Source organism: Misgurnus anguillicaudatus, chromosome 21 (genome assembly GCF_027580225.2).
Source record: "Misgurnus anguillicaudatus chromosome 21, ASM2758022v2, whole genome shotgun sequence".
NCBI lineage: Eukaryota > Metazoa > Chordata > Actinopteri > Cypriniformes > Cobitidae > Misgurnus > Misgurnus anguillicaudatus.
This window is the reverse complement of record NC_073357.2, coordinates 55,147,008-55,170,679: the sequence shown is the minus strand read 5'-3', so window position 1 is coordinate 55,170,679 and position 23,672 is coordinate 55,147,008. Positions and strand designations below refer to the sequence as shown.

The window sequence follows — 23,672 nt, the reverse complement described above, 5'->3', positions numbered from 1 at the left end:
AAATTACTTTTTCACAGAGGGATTTACTAGACGTTTGGCTATGAAGAATCAGTGGTTAAAATTACTTTTTAACGGAGGGATTTACTAGACGTTTGGCTGTGACGAATCAGTGGTTAAAATTACTTTTTTAAGGAGGGATTTACTAGACGTTTGGCTGTGAAGAATCAGTGGTTAAAATTACTTTTTCACAGAGGCATTTACTAGACGTTTGGCTGTGATGAATCAGTGGTCAAAATCACTTTTTCACAGAGGGATTTACTAGACGTTTGGCTGTGATGAATCAGTGGTTAAAATTACTTTTTCACAGAGGGATTTACTAGACGTTTGGCTGTGAAGAATCAGTGGTTAAAATTACTTTTTCACAGAGGGATTTACTAGACGTTTGGCTGTGAAGAATCAGTGGTTAAAATTACTTTTTCACAGAGGGATTTACTAGACGTTTGGCTGTGATGAATCAGTGGTTAAAATTACTTTTTCACAGAGGGATTTACTAGACGTTTGGCTGTGAAGAATCAGTGGTTAAAATTACTTTTTCACAGAGGGATTTACTAGACGTTTGGCTGTGAAGAATCAGTGGTTAAAATCACTTTTTCACAGAGGGATTTACTAGACGTTTGGCTGTGAAGAATCAGTGGTTAAAATTACTTTTTCACAGAGGCATTTACTAGACGTTTGGCTATGAAGAATCAGTGGTTAAAATTACTTTTTCACAGAGGCATTTACTAGACGTTTGGCTGTGAAGAATCAGTGGTTAAAATCACTTTTTCACAGAGGGATTTACTAGACGTTTGGCTGTGAAGAATCAGTGGTTAAAATTACTTTTTCACAGAGGGATTTACTAGACGTTTGGCTGTGATGAATCAGTGGTTAAAATTACTTTTTCACAGAGGGATATACTAGACGTTTGGCTGTGAAAATCAGTGGTTAAAATTACTTTTTCACTGAGGGATTTACTAGACGTTTGGCTGTGATGAATCAGTGGTTAAAATTACTTTTTCACGGAGGGATTTACTAGACGTTTGGCTGTGATGAATCAGTGGTTAAAATCACTTTTTCACAGAGGGATTTACTAGACGTTTGGCTGTGAAAATCAGTGGTTAAAATTACTTTTTCACGGAGAGATTTACTAGACGTTTGGCTGTGATGAATCAGTGGTTAAAATTACTTTTTCACAGAGGGATATACTAGACGTTTGGCTGTGAAGAATCAGTGGTTAAAATTACTTTTTCACGGAGGGATTTACTAGACGTTTGGCTGTGAAGAATCAGTGGTTAAAATTACTATTTCATGGAGGGATTTACTAGACGTTTGGCTGTGAAGAATCAGTGGGTAAAATTACTATTTCATGGAGGGATTTACTAGACGTTTGGCTGTGAAGAATCAGTGGTTAAAATTACTTTTTCACAGAGGGATTTACTAGACGTTTGGCTGTGAAGAATCAGTGGTTAAAATCACTTTTTCACAGAGGGATTTACTAGACGTTTGGCTGTGAAGAATCAGTGGTTAAAATTACTTTTTCACTGAGGGATTTACTAGACGTTTGGCTGTGATGAATCAGTGGTTAAAATCACTTTTTCACGGAGGGATTTACTAGACGTTTGGCTGTGAAGAATCAGTGGTTAAAATTACTTTTTCATGGAGGGATTTACTAGACGTTTGGCTGTGAAAATCAGTGGTTAAAATTACTTTTTCACGGAGAGATTTACTAGACGTTTGGCTGTGATGAATCAGTGGTTAAAATTACTTTTTCACAGAGGGATATACTAGACATTTGGCTGTGAAGAATCAGTGGTTAAAATTACTTTTTCATGGAGGGATTTACTAGACGTTTGGCTGTGAAGAATCAGTGGTTAAAATTACTTTTTCAAGAAGGGATATACTAAACGTTTGGCTGTGAAGAATCAGTGGTTAAAATTACTTTTTCATGGAGGGATTTACTAGACGTTTGGCTGTGAAGAATCAGTGGTTAAAATTACTTTTTCATGGAGGGATTTACTAGACGTTTGGCTGTGATGAATCAGTGGTTAAAATCACTTTTTCACGGAGGGATTTACTAGACGTTTGGCTGTGATGAATCAGTGGTTAAAATTACTTTTTCACAGAGGGATATACTAGACGTTTGGCTGTGAAGAATCAGTGGTTAAAATTACTTTTTCATGGAGGGATTTACTAGACGTTTGGCTGTGAAGAATCAGTGGTTAAAATTACTTTTTCATGGAGGGATTTACTAGACGTTTGGCTGTGATGAATCAGTGGTTAAAATCACTTTTTCACAGAGGGATTTACTAGACGTTTGGCTGTGAAAATCAGTGGTTAAAATTACTTTTTCACGGAGGGATTTACTAGACGTTTGGCTGTGATGAATCAGTGGTTAAAATTACTTTTTCACGGAGGGATTTACTAGACGTTTGGCTGTGAAAATCAGTGGTTAAAATTACTTTTTCACGGAGGGATTTACTAGACGTTTGGCTGTGATGAATCAGTGGTTAAAATTACTTTTTCACGGAGGGATTTACTAGACGTTTGGCTGTGAAAATCAGTGGTTAAAATTACTTTTTCACGGAGGGATTTACTAGACGTTTGGCTGTGAAGAATCAGTGGTTAGAATCACTTTTTCACAGAGGGATTTACTAGACGTTTGGCTGTGAAAATCAGTGGTTAAAATTACTTTTTCACGGAGGGATTTACTAGACGTTTGGCTGTGAAGAATCAGTGGTTAAAATCACTTTTTCACAGAGGGATTTACTAGACGTTTGGCTGTGATGAATCAGTGGTTAAAATTACTTTTTCACAGAGGGATTTACTAGACGTTTGGCTGTGAAGAATCAGTGGTTAAAATCACTTTTTCACAGAGGGATTTACTAGACGTTTGGCTGTGAAAATCAGTGGTTAAAATTACTTTTTCACGGAGGGATTTACTAGACGTTTGGCTGTGAAGAATCAGTGGTTAAAATCACTTTTTCACAGAGGGATTTACTAGACGTTTGGCTGTGATGAATCAGTGGTTAAAATTACTTTTTCACAGAGGGATATACTAGACATTTGGCTGTGAAGAATCAGTGGTTAAAATTACTTTTTCACTAAGGGATTTACTAGACGTTTGGCTGTGAAGAATCAGTGGTTAAAATTACTTTTTCACAGAGGTATTTACTAGACGTTTGGCTGTGATGAATCAGTGGTTAAAATTACTTTTTCACGGAGGGATTTACTAGACGTTTGGTTGTGAAGAATCAGTGGTTAAAATCACTTTTTCACAGAGGGATTTACTAGACGTTTGGCTGTGAAAATCAGTGGTTAAAATTACTTTTTCACTGAGGGATTTACTAAACGTTTGACTGTGAAGAATCAGTGGTTAAAATTACTTTTTCACGGAGGGATTTACTAAACGTTTGGCAGTGAAGAATCAGTGGTTAAAATTACTTTTTCACTGAGGGATTTACTAGACGTTTGGCTGTAAAGAATCAGTGGTTAAAATAATTTTTTCACTGAGGGATATACTAGACGTTTGGCTGTGAAGAATCAGTGGTTAAAATTACTTTTTCACAGAGGGATTTACTAGACGTTTGGCTGTGAAGAATCAGTGGTTAAAATCACTTTTTCACGGAGAGATTTACTAGACGTTTGGCTGTGATGAATCAGTGGTTAAAATTACTTTTTCACGGAGGGATTTACTAGACGTTTGGCTGTGAAGAATCAGTGGTTAAAATCACTTTTTCACAGAGGGATTTACTAGACGTTTGGCTGTGATGAATCAGTGGTTAAAATTACTTTTTCACGGAGGGATTTACTAGACGTTTGGCTGTGATGAATCAGTGGTTAAAATTACTTTTTCACGGAGGGATTTACTAGACGTTTGGCAGTGAAGAATCAGTGGTTAAAATTACTTTTTCACAGAGGGATTTACTAGACATTTGGCTGTGAAGAATCAGTGGTTAAAATTACTTTTTCACAGAGGGATTTACTAGACGTTTGGCAATGAAAGATGGTTCAGTACCCACTTTATTTGGAACAACATGTGTTTCCTAACCACAACTTGTAAGTATGATTATAGCTACATACTTGCTTAAATGAGTGTAAAAATGTTTATGTCTGTCGTCATTTTTATAACTTGGACTAATAATGAATGATGTGTATTGATGTTGTTTTTTAAACTTGTAAAACAATTTCCTGAATAAAGATAGCACCTCCCCAAAGGACACTGCATGGGGGCAAAGTAGTGCTCGGGAAAGCAACTCTCCACGATTCACAGTGGACTTCCCACTGAGACACATTTGGGTTTCAAAGACACACCTTTGGGGTGTCATACATTTGTATTCTTATTCTCTCAAAGCAAACTGTATATGAAATGCTACATGCACATGCACAAAGAATCTAAAAACTGTATCTTATTTGTTTTTCATTTAAATATCTCATTGCAAGTGGTTACAATGGTCTCACTCATATAAAAACAGAATTCAATGTTAAAGTACAGGTATATGTGAAACTTCATTCAATGTTGATAGACACCTCCCATTCTAAGCATAAACCAATCACCCTGTATACAAATTAAGGACAGCCCTTAGTTTTACAACAACCAATCAGTACCAAATTCCTATATGCTTTGTTCTCTGTTTATTTAAGGAGATGTGTAGAAGATTTAGGTGGGACTTTCGATATCTAGAAATGCACCCCAATGATGCTGTATGTTTGATACAGTATCATGTTTCTTTTTATTTTATTTTGAGGAATCTGTAACCAGATCTTCATCTCCTTACCAGGTATGCAATGCTTTTTCGTTTTATTGTTTTGTATTTGAATTGGATATATTAATTGGCTTTGAATTATGGCTTTTGAATTTCCTACCTGGTTAATAAATTGTTACGTTTGCATTTATTCTGCCTTACTCTGAATTATTGACTACAAGTAAATTGATGTATTCTTTGTTACCGCAAATCTACGACCAGGATTAAGTAGCCGTATTGCCATTTTGTGTTTTGGTTATTTGGTCTGACGAACCACTTACTCTTAATAGGGTTAAGTTTGCCGTATCGTCTGCCTTTAATTATTTTGGTCTGACGAACAACTTACTCTTTATCAATAGAGTAAAGTGTGCCGCATCGTCTGCCTTTTCGTTACATTATTTTTGTCTGATGAACCACTTAATTTTAACTACAGGGTTAAGCATCGACGAATCGACTGCCTTTAATTATAAGGTCTGACGAACTTCTTAACTCTTGATTAGTTGTATGGTCGAGTGTGTGATCGTGAACCTGCAGCAGCTGATGCAAGGATTCTAAGCGACAATTGGGATCCACTTGAACGAGTCAATATAACGATGAGTTAAATAGAATGATCAATCGTTTATCCAAATTCTATATTTATATCAATTTGATTCATATTACAATACGTTTTTTATCTTTGGAGTCAGATGTAAAGTTGCGTAACATTAAAACGTCATTGGTAAGCGCCGGAAAAGACCAAACGCGTTATAATCCTCGGCCATGCCGTTTTGGATTCCGTCGTTGGGCCAAACGGATGAATGGGGTCATATTTGTCCCCCTTACAAACTCTTAATATACTGTCAGAAGGTCACGTTAGCAAGCGGCTAACGCATGTTGCACTTACAGTTTTGCTATGGCCCAGTTAGCTTACATACTTGCTTTAATGAGTTTAAAAATGTTAATGTCTGTCGTCGTTTTTTTTTTACTTGGACGAATGATGAATGATGTGTATTGATGTCGATAATGTCTTCTCAGTAAATCATGTTAGCACTAGGTCAATACATGTTGCACTATTCATGGTCTGTGCCATTGATCTGTGGTCTGTGCGGATACTCTGTCAGTTGACCAATCAGAGCAGAGTAGGCTACTGAAAGGTGGGGTTTAGGCAGACTGAGTCCTTGAACGGCTCACACGAATCGTTTGGGGATTTCTGAGAAATGGGGTAGTTTTAAATTTATATTTTGAGAAAATTACAGTGTTTTTTGACCTTGCATGCATTTAAACCTGTTGTCCGGGACTTATAAACAGTGATTCATAGGACGCTTAAAATTAGCATCTTACTGGCTTTTAAAGTATATAAACATACAATATATCAAATGTAAGAACAGACCCTCTGCTTACAAAAAGAACAACCATTTCATCCTATCTTTATTTGTTTTCTTTTTATCATGTCTCACATATGGATAGGTTTCTTCAAAAACACAAACTTTTGATAATTGCATTTTTGTGAAGGACTTTTGATAGAGATCAGATTCAGAGTGATGATCAAAACATACACAGAGTACTTACTGTTTGCCCTAAAGGGTTGCTTCTGGGTTTTATAAGTTGGGTAAGAGCGCCACCTGGTGGATAATAGCCGAAATACGGATTGCCCAAAAAACTCGTCATTGGCAGTTAAAAGTTTTCTCTTAATTGTCGAGTTAACTGTCAAGTTAATTGTCGTCTGTATTTTACCCAACCATGGGTTGCAACAACTTAGCATTTTAGATTAAAACAACCCAGCGTAGGTTCATTTAAACCTAGTGGGTTAAGTTTGGCCATATTTTACCCAAGCAATCATAATCAGATCTCTTGTGACTGAGATTTATATGTGTGAATCCTGCTGTATAAAACCTTACAGTTTGAATAGTATATCATTATTTAGGAGCTCAGATGCAAAAGCCGCTAAATGCCACCTCCGTCAAAAACGAGATAATGATGTTAAAGGAATAGTCTACTCATTTTCAATATTAAAATATTTTATTACCTTCACTAAGAATTGTTGATACATCCCTCTGTCATCTGTGTGCGTGCACGTAAGCGCTGGAGCGCGCTGCAACGCTTCGATAGCATTTAGCTTAGCCCCATTCATTCAATGGTACCATTTAGAGATAAAGTTAGAAGTGACCAAACACATCAACGTTTTTCCTATTTAAGATGAGTAGTTATACGAGCAAGTTTGGTGGTACAAAATAAAACGTAGCGCTTTTCTAAGCGGATTTAAAAGAGGAACTATAATTACGGCGTAATAGCACTTTTGGGAGTGCTTTGAGTCGCCTGAAAAGTCCGCTCCCCTTCTCCCTCTCATAATGGGAGAGGAAGGGTGTTACTGCGCCGGGTCGAAGTGCTCCCAAAAGTGCTATTACGCCGTAATTATAGTTCCTCTTTTAAATCCGCTTAGAAAAGCGCTACGTTTTATTTTGTACCACCAAACTTGCTTGTATAACTACTCGTCTTAAATAGGAAAAACGTTGATGTGTTTGGTCACTTCTAGCTTTGTCTCTGTTTGATACCATTGAATGAATGGGGCTAAGCTAAATGCTATCGAAGCGTTGCAGCGCGCTCCAGTGCTTATGTGCACGCACACAGATGATAGAGGGATGTATCAACAATTCTTAGTTAAGGTAATAACATATTTTAATATTGAAAATGAGTAGACTATTCCTTTAACCGAATTCTCTCGGCACGTATTATACATTCATCAAATACTTTCGCTTTAAATCCACTTAATCCTGTCCTCATGCCACTTGGAAATATCACTTTGTTGGCAGTATCCATTAAGAGCCATTTAAACCTTTTAAAGCACCTTTATTTTGAGTGTATTTTCCATTACAGTGAATGAGAATGACATTTCGTCTCTTCGTTTGGGACTCGCATTCAATAAAACCAATTAAAACATTACATCCAAACAACATTGTCAATTACCCATCCAATCTTTGGAAACATTAATTCAGTCATAAAATGCTCCATTGAATATTGTAGCCGTCTCACGTCAATGACCACAACAAGCCTCACAGGTCGCTCGCTGCTGTGCCTAACAATGAAACCACTGACATTTTCTTCTCTATCGCAACAAGCATTATGCTGTTGTCATGGTAACCAGGAGGTCTGCACTGTGTTATTGTCTAGTGACCTGTGAGAACGGCGACTTCAAATGCGAAAGCATTAGATGGGCACTGACCTGAGATCTGTGGAAAGCAACCGCAGAGCTGTAGTCCTCTCCTTAAAACAACATGTTGGAGGTTTGCTTAATTGGTTTGTGCCTGTGGGCCTTGGCCAATTTGCTCCTCATACCGCATGACTAAGAGAGCATTTCGCTCAAGAGACTCAATCACTTGTACACGGATTGCACAAGCACATAAATGAGACGGTTTTGCATACGATGTTATTTATGCTGCCACATCTCTTTATTAGAGAAATGAGAGATTCTTCTTCAACCGAATGTTTATAGCCATGTTTATAGCCTTATCCTTGACTGATTTTTGTAACGTTTGGCCTTAGCTTCACAGAAAAGGCTTAGACCTAGTCCCAGACTAAATTTGCATGCTTTAGGTTACTTAACTTAAACCCTGACACAGTGTTTCCCACAGGATTTTGAGAGACTGTGGTGGTGATGACGTCACCCGCATATATGTGACGTATTCATGTCATGTTTGCGTTTGATCTAGTGTTGGCACCTGAAATTTGTTTCACTTGTACTCTTTGATCTGTATCTGTATTTGATCTGTATTATATATCAAATTATATTTTAAGCCGAATTAAGATGTTTAAAGTAGTGAAATAAAAATGTAAATGGGAATCATGAAAATTCTATTTGTGGGGGCCAGTGTTGATTCTGTGGTGGGCCACCACAAATAAATCAATGTATGGGAAACACTGCCTGACATGTCTTAAAGAGCATTGTCAGATTCACGATTTAACATTTCTTTTGGTGTATAAGTGTGTATTAGTACATGTTAGCAAAAAAATTTTAAAATCCCAAAGTAAACGTCTCCAACGTAAATCTCTTTTCTTGGACTACAAGAAACACACGGATTGTAGGCAACAGTTTACTTCCTCTGCCTGTTGACGTTGACATGACGGTCATTATCATAATTCCTCTCGCTTTGACTCACAGCCTGTAAGTAGTCTATGTTTTCATATTTAAAGAATTTACTACTGACTAAACCATGATTCAAATGTAAGTTTTGTGCAGTGCAGCACTTCGTGTTTGTTGTTTTTATGATCACAAATGCAGACATAGTTTTAATGTTTTCGCAGCCTGCGTTTCGAAGTTGATTCACCGTTGAATCGTAAATTTTTATCGGTCATATGCCTGCTGGGTTAGTAATCCTTACCTTACCAATCTGTTACTTCCTGCTCAAGCCACGCTGGTGAGGTTGATCGATCAGCTTGGTCATCTGCATTTAAGTATTGCATTGGAATTAGTATATGGAAAATAATGGGCCCTATGTTACACACAGCGCGACGCAAGTGTATTTTGCGAGTTTCAACCCGGCGCAATTATCACTTTCATGTTTAGCGGCACATTGTTTAAATAGTGAGTGCATTTGCGCCCAATTTTGCGCCCATGGGCGTTCTGGTCTTAAAATGAGGTGTGTTCAGGCGCATTGTTGGCGTGTTGCTATTTTAAAGGCCACTAAAATTTACTACCCCATTGACCGACTAAAACATGCTCTGAAGTCAATGGTGTAATATTGTTTTTGTTATTTAAAGGCGCTCTAAGCGAATTCACGCGTTTTAGACCATAACATTTTTTTGTTACATACAGCAAACATCTCCTCACTATCTGCTTGCTGCCTGTCTGCTGGTCAAACTGTAAAAAAACGCGATCTCTGTAGACTGCCCAGGCTCTACAAACTTCAATATAAACACAGTGGCCAAACCTGCGCCACGAAACAAATCAAAGTGTTCCAGCCAATAAACGACAAGAAGGATTTGGGGGTTGGGTTTGGGCGTGTTCATGAAAGCACGGAAGGGAGGGGGAGGAGTTAACTACGCTTAGTTTGTTTGAAAACACATTTCAAAAATCAACACACAGATTCGCTTAGAACGCCTTTAATGAGCGTGTTAGTAATATGCGCCTATGAACGGGACGACAACACACATTTGCTTATCACACACATGAATGCGCAGCAGCACATAAACGTTTTAAAATATGAAAAATCAAAGGAATAAAATGTAAAGGATTATTATTGAGTCTCTTGTGCGCTTGGCACTATACAACTGCCCCTGCACAAAAATACATGAAGTATTGTAGTATTTAGTTGTTGTATTCATACAAATTTCCTAGTGAATTTGATATAAATTATTGGAATAATCATCATGTTGTAATAAAACTTGGAATAATGTTAGTTTTTCCACAGATTAGATTTCTTTAACAATTTCTATCTTTTGTTTACATGTAAAAGATGTTGGTTGTCCTCGTCATTATGTTAACCTTCACTCCACAAAATTGTTTTTTGTTTTATAATAAAATAAAGCATTGAGATAGAAACTGATTACATCTTTGTGGCAATTTTTATTTTTGGTTGATCTGTATTATGAACATGGTTGATGGGCTAGAGAGTTTTTTTTCGCTCCCTCACTAACATGCAGTATTCTGGGTAATCATGTCATTATTAATGCTGCTGCTGTTGTCTTCATATTGTAGACTGACAGTTTTTTGTTATTAAGTCTGATGATATGGATGTTTTTCTTTGCACCTTCTTTGTACAATATTCAGGCTATTTTCTCCCCCAAATTGTCTGTAAATACATAAATATACTTAAAGGGATGTTGCGTATATATGTGAAGCTGTTGTGAAGAGCATTCACTGTCTATTCCAATTACTGTTGTTCAGTAGATGCTATTTGGTTTGGCAGAAAGATCACATTAAACAAAAAAATAAAGTTCTGACATTTTTTCTGTATATTTTCTAATAATTGATAATAAGATAGATTTAAAATAAGATAAAGCTGTAACAGCATATTTTAGTTTTCGGATTTAGGTATCATACAATACCGACTACATTTTGTTTGGTGTGTATTTAATTATGACAGATTTCATCGGACGAACATGCGTTGTCGCGGTTACCCGTATAGTCGGAACTTAACTTCCGGTTTCTGTTTGTTTAATGGTCTGGCTAGTGGCTAAACTGAACTCTGGAACAAATACCTCGTCAAAAATAACAAATGTTTTGGTTTCCTGAAGACGAGGGGAGACTGCGATCATGGATCAATCAGCACTATGTGAAGGGAGGTTTGGCAGCCGGTTTGTAGTTTACATTATAGTACGCATTTTACACAGCAACTTTAGCTTAGTGACGTTTTTTTATACGCTTTAGCTATGATATATGAACTAAGGTAATCTACTATATCTATTATAAGGATGTAAACTACTATAAAATGAAGTTACGTTTGTTCTACGAAAGCTGTTTGTTTATCTTGTTAATGCTCAAACCGTCTATAAATAGAAACATAATTATTTAAATGAACACTCTAAATTAAAGCATCATTTTAATTTTAACAGTACTTTACTGTAAAAGTACATGTATTTGCTTGTTAAACATTATTTTGTGATTCATTAATTTCAAAAACCATACAGTAGCCTACATCTTATAATATATTAAAAATAAATAAAATGTCTTGTTAAATCTATTACAGTTCTTTGTTTATGTGAAAGTTTAATACGGTTAACAGTTTGTTACTGTAGAATTTTTATGTTGTTTTTTGTTAAAATTATGAACATTTTTAACAGTGAAGTAGAACAAAGAGCTGACGGGAGCTTCATTGTTCTGTTCTCCATAAACAGATTAACAGCAGACCTCTGGGTCCTGGGAGTTCATGCACACTTTAATTTGTTCCTAATCCCAGGCTCCCAGAAAGCCCTTCAGATTCCTCTGTGCTGATCTCATGGGCGGAGGACAGACTGTACTGTTGAAAGCGTGTTTTCATATACCCGTATCTTTGCTGCTTTATGGAAAGATGTTTGTCGAGAATGCTCCAATTTTCATTATCTGAGAAACAAACATTTGACGCTAATTGAATATGTTTGAAGAAGCCTTAAATATTATCTTATGGATTATTGCTTTATTAGTGGTGTTTGCTATGGCAAAGGTCACAAAAAATGCTAAAAAATATGTACCTCACCTCAAAAAGTACAGCTTTGCACCTAAAGAGCATATTAGCATATTAGTATATGTATACAAATGTATACATATATAACTAATGGTACATATTTAGACCTTTTTAAAGAGTACTGCCCCAGTGACAGCTGGGGTACATATTTTGACAATTTTTCCAATGTGGGCACCATGTTTCACAAAGGCAGGAACCATTAAACATTAAAACTACTTAAAAATCCAGCTTTGTCCTGTACAACAACTTTTTTGTAGCTGGAAGAGCATAGCACACGTAATACAAATGTCATGGGTTCAATTCTAATGAAAACGTATCGCTCTAATGCAATGTAAGTCACCTTGAATTAAAGCATCTACCAAATGCATAAATATAATGGAAATGTTTAATAAATGCGAAGCAATGTACCTTTAAATGTGCTGTTAAATTCAAACAACTAAAACATGATAACCAGAAAGATAGGCTATAATTAGCTTAAAGTCAAGTATGACATGTATTGTAGATTAATAAGACACAAATTGTCCTTTGAACTTGTGACACCAGACAAAATCTGGAACAGAACAACATGGAATACAGATACATAGTTTATATCATGAATAGTAGCAATTACAAATTACAAAAAATTAAAGGAATAGTCAATTTTCTTAAAAAAAAAATCCAGACAATTTACTCACCACCATGTCATCCAAAATGTTGATGTCTTTCTTTGTTCAGTCGAGAAGAAATTATGTTTTTTGAGGAAAACATTGCAGGATTTTTCTCATTTTAATGGACTTTAATAGAGCCCAACACTTAATACTTAACTCAACACTTAACAGTTTTTTTCAACGGCGTTTCAAAGGACTATAAACGATCCCAAACGAGGCATAAGCAAAACGATTGTCATTTTTGACAAGATAGATAAAAAATATGCACTTTTAAACCACAACTTCTCGTCTAGGTCCGGTCCTGCGTGACCTAACGTAAATGCGTAGTGACGTAGGGAGGTCACGTGTTACATATATGAAACGCACATTTGCGGACCATTGTAAACAATAAACTGACACAAAGATATTAATTAGTATCATTCCACATACAACAACATCGGAACGGTCCTCTTTCAAGACACTTGTAAGCACTGGGGAGGAGTTTCGCGTTCGTCCTCTGTGACCTCTTGGCGTCGTGGCGTATTGCGTGGGGTCACGGTGGCGCATCACGACCAGACCTAGATGAGAAGTTGTGGTTTAAAAGTGCATATTTTTTATTTTTCTTGTCAAAAATGACAATCGTTTTGCTACATAAGACCCTTATGCCTTGTTTGGGATTGTTTATTGTCCTTTGAAACTTCGTTGTTGAGTTAAGTATTAAGTGTTGGGCTCTATTAAAGTCCATTAAAATGAGAAAAATCCTGCAATGTTTTCCTCAAAAAACATAATTTCTTCTAGACTGAACAAAGAAAGACATCAACAGTTTGGGTGACATGGTGGTGAGTAGATTGTCTGGATTTTTCTTTTGAGAAAATGGACTAATCCTTTAACATCTTGGTGCATAACAGTAATGGGAATCCATCTTAATGGAAACTATTATTAATAAGAGTTTGTGAGGGTTTGTGGTTGTTGAAACAAGAACAGAAGTGTAAATACGGTTATCAAATTCTTGTCATGGTAACGTCCGTCTAATCTATTGTGTCGGTGCAGTGAGTCCTGACCTGGTGAACAGGGTTTTATTGAGGGCGATCTGCACCCTCTTTCACAAAGGAGCTCAGATTCCCATGACTTCAGTATGTGGGAGGGAAGTCTCAGTGCCAATAAAGTTTTCCAACCACAGCCCTTTACTGACACTGTAAATGTGTTTCTGTTACCTCTTGCACCATAAAAGTGAAAAAAGTAAATAAATAATATTGCACCAAGTGACAGTTTTACCAATGCAAAGTAAATCAGAAGGCTGTTTAAAGATCTGTAGGAGGGCGGCAACAAAATCTTTTGCTGTATTTTGTGATAGCATTAACTATGAAGTCGGAGAAAGTGTTTTTATTAAATTTTTGTATGTTTTGTAGAACAGCAGGTGAGAGTAAATTTACAGAGTACCACCTGGAATCTGCCTGTGGTGATCTGAGGTCAGTTGAGGATTAATTTTATGCATGATGCTTTTCCATTGCATAGTACCCCACGGTTTGGTTTGGGTCAGGTCGGGTCAGCTCACCTCACTTTGGCTTGGTTAGCTTTTCCATTGAGTTTAGTAACTCTTCGGAGTGAGAGAGATTATAGGCGTTTCGTTATATTTGCGCTGCCTACTGCTGTGACATCATACAAGTGAGAGCGTTGTTGTACATCCCCATACATTCTTTTAGTTCTCGGTCTGCCATAAAATTAAAATTGACCACCACAAATAGATGTTTGCACATCGCGTTTATCACTACCTCTGTCTCACATGACAGTTTCTGTACAAACACCTGTCGCGTCAGTCAACGCGCTCAGCTGAGCCTCATTTAAGTTGCATTTAAGCATATATGCGGACGTGCGCGTCGCGAATGTGCTGCCACAATCTGCAAGTTTGGAAAAAAACTGGTATGATGTTTCTGATTAACAACCTGTGGATGTTTTTCATCGCTAAAAGTGAGTTTGGGAACTTACAACAAAGCACAGATGACAACATGTTTACACGAGACAGCACAAGCTAGCATGAAGGTAAAGCTAATCTTTTACATTAAAGTGATGACGCTGGTATTGACGATTCTCTCAGACCAATCAGTGATCTGTAGTGTTTTTGCGTCACGTTTTGATATCACCTCGGGTCGCTTGGAACCCTGAGTGAGGTGGTACTAAAAAAAGTATGGGGTACCCAGTGGAACACCCCCCCAAAAGTAAGCTGACCCGACCCAAACCGTGGGGTACTATGCAATGGAAAAGCGCCATTAGATCAGCTTACAAAAGACTGCTTAAAGCCACAATATGTAATAAAATATATGATAAAATATCCAAAAACCACACTGTAAAAAATTCTCTGAGTTCAGCACTAATCGCAAAAAAGGGGCATGTAAACAAACCAATAACATATGGTGTCTGCATGAAGAAGCTGCGTGGTGGCATTCAAATTACGCTTACGGATGAGGGGGGAAAAAGGCAATGTCCGTTCGGACCGAGATGGTCCTACGCCTTTTACAGATGACATAAATTTTTACAAATACATTTAAACAACTTAAAGGATTAGTCAATTTTCTTAAAAGAAAAATCCAGATAATTTACTCACCACCATGTCATCCAAAATGTTGATGTCTTTCTTTGTTCAGTCGAGAAGAAATTATGTTTTTTGAGGAAAATTTTTCTCATTGTAATGGACTTTAATGGACACCAACAATTAACACTTAACTCAACACGTAACAGTTTTTTCAACGGAGTTTCAAAGGACTATAAACAATCCCAAACGAGGCATAAGGGTCTTATCTAGCAAAACAATTGTCATTTTTGACAAGAAAAAATAACAAATATACACTTTTAAAGCACAACTTCTCGTCTAGATCCGGTCGTGATGCGCCAGCATGACCCCACGCAATACGTCATGACGTCAAGAGGTCACAGAAGACGAACGCAAAACTCTGCCCCAGTGTTTACAAGTGTGTTGAAAGAGGACCATTCCTACGTTGTTGTATGTGGAATGATACTAATTAATGTCTTTGTCACAGTTTATTGTTTACAATGGTCCGCAAATGTGCGTTTTATATATGAAACACGTGACCTCCCTACGTCACTACGCATTTACGTTAGGTCCCGCTGGACCGGATCTAGACGAGAAGTTGTGCTTTAAAAGTGTATATTTGTTATTTTTATTGTCAAAAATGACAATCGTTTTGCTAGATAAGACCCTTATGCCTCGTTTGGGATTGTTTATAGTCCTTTGAAACTCCGTTGAAAAAAACTGTTATGTGTTGAGTTAAGTATTAATTTTTGGTGTCCATTAAAGTCCATTAAAATGAGAAAAATCCTGCAATGTTTTCCTCAAAAAACATAATTTCTTCTCGACTGAACAAAAAAAGACATCAAGATTTTGGATGACATGGTGGTGAGTAAATTATCTGTATTTTTCCTTTAAGAAAATGGAATATTCCTTTAACATAGGGATTGCTATCAGGATGTGATAAGACTTTTAACCAGCATAACTAAAAATGTTTCTGGATCAAATGAGATACCCTGCATTTAACTATACTGTCAGAAAAAGGTATACAAGAGCTGTCACTGGGACGGTACACTTTTAAAAGGTTACATACATGTAATATTTAGGTACAGTTATGTACCTTTGGGGTACTAATATGCTTAGGTAAAAAGGTGTACTCATTGAAAGGATACATCCCCAGTGAAAGCGTTTGTACCTTAAGATGAAAATCTGACTTTTTCAATGTTTAAGTGCTATAATTAGGTCCCCAGTGCGTCTATCAATCTAGAAAATGTGAAAAGAACAACCCAGTAACTTGGTTTTGGTAAACCATTCTCTGCAAGCATTTGGTAAAGGTGGGTCATTGCAATTTGGCTCCCCTGGTGATGTCAGAGGGGGATAATACCCCCCCTTAATCTGCACTATCCAATCAACGCAGTGTCATTAGGTATCATTTGCATTTAAAAGGACACACCCAAAAATGTCATATTATTGCTCACACCTACAGTGGCTTCGATATGATACAGCATGTTTGCTGTATTCTGTGTCTCAGAGATTATACTGAGACAATCTTTTACTGATGTGTTTTGCCGTCTCAATCTCATTCAGACACTCATTTAGACACAGTCAAGCCCTACATGTATTTGAGGGATGTGCTTGAGGAATGATTCTGAATGTTTTCTGTGATGAATGATATTCTGAGGATTTGCTGTGTGGTGAAAGAACAAGCGAGTGAGACAGATGTCTTTACCGAAACCCATTACTCATTACCCATACAATATGACGGACCAAACAGCAAATGCATTACATCTCGAATCCCAGCATCCTCCTTACCATCAAAGAGATTTTTACTTTGAAGAAAATGTAAGTGGTGCACCATGCTAGGATGGCATAGTCGTTGTCGTAGTCATATTTACATTCTCATTCTCTAGTTTAATTTAATACTTTTCTGCTCTTAACATTTTGTGTTAAGAATGGACAGTGGACATGTTTGCAGGGTTTGACTAACAGCTGTTGTGTGACACTTTGTCATAGTGCACCATATTGTCTTGTTTATTCTGTCAGTTTATGCATTGAGCCCCATGGTTCCTGTGGCGTACTGTTTTGTATTGCATTACAGTAAATAAATCTCATCTTATTTCTGTAATATGCGAAAAATGCTATTTTGTGCTTCATTGTCATGAAAATAATGCGAAAAATATGAATGCTCCTACAACAGGCTTTATTTATTTTTTATGCAAATTATTTATAAAAGTATACATTTTTTTTGTTTGTTTATTCTTAAAGGTATAATTTACCATTCGCTAAAACAACAATTACTGATTAAGTTTAGAAAAGGTAGCCGATATATATTTTTCCCTGAAAAAGCTACCTTTCCCAAAAAAGTTGCTCTTAGTAGTGCACAACTTAAAAAAAATACATCTTATTCTTAATACATCAAAACTTAATTTAAAATTTGACCTGTTAGACAATCAGACAATACATCAGACAGTAACACGAGACAGTCCTGCTTCTGTCTCTGCTGCCCCCTAACGTCTTTTATGTGTCACTGCATCAACACAACAAGATGCACCAAGGAGCCTACGCATCAATTATCAGAGCAAAGACACTGATTTTGCTTAATGAGATTTATGTTGTTAACTTTTTAGGTTAAGGAGGCCATGCAGAGAATCTATGACAGAGGAAACATAGGAAAGCTCATTCTGGATGTGGAAAAGTCTCCCACTCCGTTGGTAAGTCACACTAAAGCTTTTGAATTCAGACCTAAATTTTATAAAACATCCTTTCGGCTCGCAAAAACATTTGATTATGCAAAACAATATAATTGTCAATATCAGTTGCTTGCTTATGTGATGTATTATATTGATCTTACTTATCTAACATCTTGTTTCGACTTAAAATCTGAAAGAATATAAAAATGCCCATATGGCAAAAAAATAAATTTCTCTGGCCAAAAATATATTTAAAATATATGCTAAATACATTTTGTAAATGGTATGCTCAATTGAATATATATTTTTTTGAATTTGGAAATAAATATATTTAGTTTTAACCGTCTTATATCAACATATATTTTAAAATTTATTACAAGGGCAAGCAAATATATTTCTAATTTTACATCCCATATGGCAAAAATTATTTTTTTTGCCTAAATATATTTTAAATATATGCTAAATACAAGTTAATTTATAAAGTATATTTTTGAAGTTGAAAATATATTTAATTTTATCATTTTTAAAACTGTTATGTTTACAGCTTTGTAACATAACGTTTTTCTTCCAATGCGACGTGAATATATTTCCTTGGATTGAAATATATGGAGGGCTGAATATATTTTTAATGCTTTAAAATTGTATTTTTTAAATATCTTTTAAAATATACAAAAAATATATCAGTGAAAAATATATTTTTGAAAACATATTCCAAAATATATTTCAGCGAATATATTTTTTGACCATTTTTGTATATTTTGAAATATATTTTAAACATATTTTAAAATATATTTTTTTTGCCATATGGGATGATCTATTATAAAAACGTAAAAGCACACACCTTTTTACCTATAGTAGGAACAAAAAACAGTGATTCATGAATCACATCATGACAGCAGTTTCCATGGAGACGCCTCCTTATGATGCTCTTCTCCAAGGAAACAATCTGTGGAAATTATGGCCCACAACAGCATTCCCTTATGAAATCTACATTGTTTTCACTTATTATGCCAATTTTTAAGATGTATTATAAGTCTCAGGTATTTCTAGAATGTGTCTGTAAAGTTTCAGCTCAAAACACCCCATATATAATTTATTATAGCATCTCCAAAATGTCCCTATTTGGATCGTGCTGTTTTCGTGTCTGTACCTTTAAATGCAAAGAGCTCCTGCTCCTCACTTCCTTACCAAAAGAGACAGCAGCTGTGTCCCAATTCGAAGGATGCATGCTTCGAAGGTGAGAGCTCGATCTTTAAAGGGCACAGCCTGTGAAGTCCACGAAGAGAAAAGAAATGAGACGGTCTAGCCTTCAGAGGATCCATATAGTTGCATCACCTGCTATACACGTCCACCGCGCCCGCCAGTGGGACACAGCGGAAACGATTCTGACTTATTAAAATAAATATGGAACCAGAAAAATATTAATTTTATTTTGAAATATTCAGCCGTTATATCCATTAGTTCTATCTTTCGCAGCCCGGAAAAGAAGGACTATTTCTTTGAATACAGTCTGAGACAATAGTATCCCACTATTGTTATATGGCGGACTGCATACAACTCGTTGAGGGCGGAAACTATGGTAATGCAGGGCTGTTGCTGTGGGCGGGGCTTCATCATTGTGACATCACATTAAAGGGATAGTTCACCCAAAAATGAAAAATGTCATTCATGACTCACCCTCATGTCGTTTCAAACTCGTGAGACCTCCGTACATCTTCAGAACACAGTTTAAAGAATTAGTCCATTTTCTTAAAAGAAAAATCCAGACTCACCACCATGTCATCCAAAATGTTGATGTCTTTCTTTGTTCAGTCGAGAAGAAATTATGTTTTTTTGAGGATTTTTCTAATTTTAATGGACTTTAATAGAGCCCAACATTTAATACTTAATTCAACACTTAACAGTTTTTTTCAACAGAGTTTCAAAGGACTATAAACAATCCCAAATGAGGCATAAGAGTCTTATCTAGCAAAACGATTGTCATTTTTGACAAGAAAAGTGAAAAATATGTACTTTTAAACCACAACTTTTTGTCTAGGTCCGGTCCAGCGCGACCTAACGTAAATGCGTAGTGATGTAGGGAGGTCACGTGTTACATATATAAAACGGACATTTGCGGATCATTTTAAACAATAAACTGACACAAAGACATTAATTAGTATCAGTTGACATACAACAACGTAGGAACGGTCCTCTTTCAAGACACTTGTAAACACTGGGGCGGAGTTTCGCTTTCGTCTTCTGTGACCTCTTGACGTATTGCGTGGGGTCATCTGGCACATCACGACTGGATCTAGACGAGAAGTTGTGCTTTAAAAGCGTATATTTGTTACCTTTATTGTCAAAAATGACAATCGTTTCGCTGGATGGGACACTTGTGCCACGTTTGGGATTGTTTGTGGTCCTTTGAGGCTCCGTTGAGAAAAGCTGTTGAGTGTTGAGTTAAGTATTAAATGTTGGGCTATACCAAAGTCCATTAATACGAGAAAAATCCCGCAATGCTCTCCTCAAAAAACACAACTTCTTCTGGACTGAACAAAGAAAGACATCAACATTTTGGATGACATGGTGGTGAGTAAATTATCTGGATTTTTCTTTTAAGAAAATGGAATATTCCTTTAAGATGTTTTATATTTAGTCCAAGAGCTTGATGACCCTTCATTGAAAATCTATGTACGGTATACTGTCCATGTCCAGAAAGGTAATAAAAACATAATCAAAGTAGTTTATGTGACAAAAATTATGATTTTACTCAGCATTGTCTTCTCTTCCGCGTCTGTTTTGAAGCGCATGCGCTAGACTAAAGTCACGTGACTGCAGTGACGCGGATGACGTGTTATCCTCAAACATGTTTGCAAAAAATTTTTTCAAACTTGCAGCGTGCGTCTCTCTCACACTGTAAACAAAGCCTGGGTTGCACCAGATAACACGTCAGCCGCGTCACTGCAGTCACGTGACTTTAGTCTAGCGCATGCGCTTCACAACAGACGTGGAAGAGAAGACAATGCTGAATAAAGTCATAATTTTTGTTCTTTTTGGACCAAAATGTAATTTCGATGCTTTAACACATTCTAACTGACCCACTAATGTCACATGGACTACTTTGATGATGTTTTTATTACCTTTCTGGACATGGACAGTATACCATTACTAGATTTTCAATGAAGGGTCAACAAGCTCTTGGACTAAATATAAAACATCTTAAACTGTGTTCTGAAGATTAACGGAGGTCTTACGAGTTTGGAACAACATGAGGGTGAGTCACTAATGACATTATTTTCATTTTTGGGTGAACTATCCCTTTAACAAGATAATCAAAACAGCATGTCTAATGAGACTGCTTTGGTTTAATGGTGATTCAAAAAGTAGTGGGTGTTTTTGTTTTTTTCATTGTTGGGGTTGTTGTGTTAACACACTGGCAGCACACATTTATGTCATGTAAAAGTGCATTTTGCATAATAGGTGCCCTTTAATTCAAAAATACCGGTCTGATAAATAATGTTAATTTAAACAAAAACATGTCAGACGCACCTTTAAAGTGGGTTTTGCATCTAAGCTCTTCTTATACTGTTTATACTGAAAACGCAATTCGATGAACTGTTTTTCTTTCAGATGGCCAATGACAGTACAGAGACCAGTGAAGCCGGTGAAGAGGACGAGGAGCATGAGGGAGATACTGATAACAAAGAGCGGATACCCTTCATTCAGTGAACTGAGCTGACATCTCATCCAGAGACTATCATGAACCCGAGCGGTGCGCTCGGATCCTCTGCTGTTGTGAAATGTGTGTGTGTTACGTTTCTTTTGTTCGTCTGTATCTTTGCCATTTCTAAAGGTCTCAAAATAGCTGAAAACACTTATTGTGGTGTTTATCGTTCGACTGAAGTGCCATTCTTAGTGCAGTGTTAAAATGTTACAGTGTTTTAGATCAGAATGTTATTGTTGAATCGACTTTCGTGAATCTCTTATGTGGCCTCTAGGATGTTGGTTTGGGCCTGTCCATCAGTGCACAGATTGAAAATTCACTCACCAAGTGCCAAATGCAAGGGAAAACTGGTTGTGCCAGATACTTAAAACTGGTAAGTTGTCATTAACTTTATAAGGAATGCCATAATACATGATTTAAGAGGAATAGTCTGGAAGTTTATCAAGGATATCTTAAAATGTATATTTTTGGCAACACATATATGTATGCATCGTATTAAAGGGATAGTTCACCTAAAACCGAAAACTTTGTCATTATTTACTCACCCTCATGTTAACTCAACATGTTTCATTTTAACCCATGATCTTAATTAAGGAGTTTTTACCAAAACCAAATTAAAAAAAGCCATTTACTCCGGGACGATGGAACCGGAAGTGCTAAAATTAGGGGTGTCAAAAGATTAATCGCGTACAATTAATCACGTTACTTGCATGCAAAATAAAAGTTTGTTTTTGCATAATATATTTTTTTGTGTAAATATTATGTATCTATAAATACACAAATACGTGTCTAAATGTAAGAATTTTTTTAATTGATTTATATTATGTATATTTAAACACACACACATACATATATATACATTTAAGAAATGCTCTATTTAAATATCGTTTTTTATTTAAATATAATTTAGAATATATACAAATATAATAAAATATATTTACACATGTAAATGTTTCTTAAATACATACATGAATGTTTGTGTGTGTATTTATATATACATAATAATTACACACAGCACAAACTCGTATGTTATGCAAAAAATTACTTTTATTTTGTATGAGATTAATCTAGATAAATCTATGCCCAGCTCTAATATATACACACACACACACACACACACATATATATAATTACACACAGTACACACGCATATATTATGCAAAACAAACTTTTATTTTGTATGCGATTAATCGCGATTAATCTTTTGATTAGCCTTAGCTTAAATGCTAACTCGCTTTCGAGGTTTGCCTACAAAAATACTCTATCCCTGCGGCACTTTATAATAGCGTGTTATAATAAATAGTAAGACTTAGTAACAGTGGTAGAAAGAATTAAACTTAAAATAAAATCGTTACAAAATGTACAAATGTGGTCACACAAATAAATACGAATTAGCCACAACGTAAAATATGTACGAATTGATCATTAATAATTTTCAAAGCTTTTCTGAGAAAAATGGTAGCTGATGGTCAACCATGCAACGTACTTGCTCTTACATGAACTATCCCTTTAAGGCACTAAACTTGTATTAAGTACAAAACATCTTAATGTTTTAGTGTGAAGTGTTGCATTTATTCATTTGGCAGACCAATCTTTTCCCAGACCTTTTATCCAAAACGACTTGCAGTAAATTTAAGGTGCAAAACATTAAAAAGCGTATCATGTGCACTGCATTTTTGCCACACTTCCTATTTATGCCAGTCCTTAAAAATGCGTCAAATATCTTAGTGCCTTTTGTTGCTTAGTGAGGTTTGTCAGTCCCTGCGTCCTAAATTACAAGTTCTTACTCATCGACTGTTAAAGCAGTACATTCTTTATAGTATGAATATCGATAGTGTGATTCAATTTATCTGACTACATCCACCATGTTGATACGATTTGTTATGACGTGTCATACATCCTCATAACAAGAAGTTACATGTTAAGGGTGCTGATAAACAAGCGCAGTTTAACCACAGTTTTAATTACACTGAAAACCCTAATAAGTTGACAGAACTCATTTTAATGAGTAAACTCGTTGCCTCAATTAAATTAAGTAATGGGTCTCCCAAAAACGTATATATTTAAGTTTACTTAAATTCTTAAGGTTCACCAAACTTGAATTTATTTAAATAGAGCCGCAATAACACTTTCCAACATTTTTTATTATGACAACGCCTCTCCTTCGTCGTCGTTGTCGTCGTTGGGTGACTCTTCTTCGGGGGGCTCACGGGATAGTAAAGTGTCCATCGCATGCACACTTCAAAATCTTACTGGTACTTTTCGCCTA

General features: G+C 36.1%; 1 protein-coding gene across 1 annotated transcript in view; it reads left to right on the top strand.

Moving 5' to 3' along the window:
- vat1l (vesicle amine transport 1-like) overlaps nt 1-22,817 on the top strand; it is a 37,374-nt gene extending 14,557 nt beyond the window's left edge. Inside the window, exons 8-9 of the mRNA XM_055214047.2 lie at nt 17,635-17,718; nt 21,310-22,817. Of these exons, the coding sequence (XP_055070022.1) occupies nt 17,635-17,718; nt 21,310-21,408 (183 nt within the window). The 3' untranslated portion in view covers nt 21,409-22,817. The remainder of the gene's footprint in view (nt 1-17,634; nt 17,719-21,309) is intronic.
- The last annotated feature ends 855 nt before the right edge of the window (nt 22,818-23,672 follow it).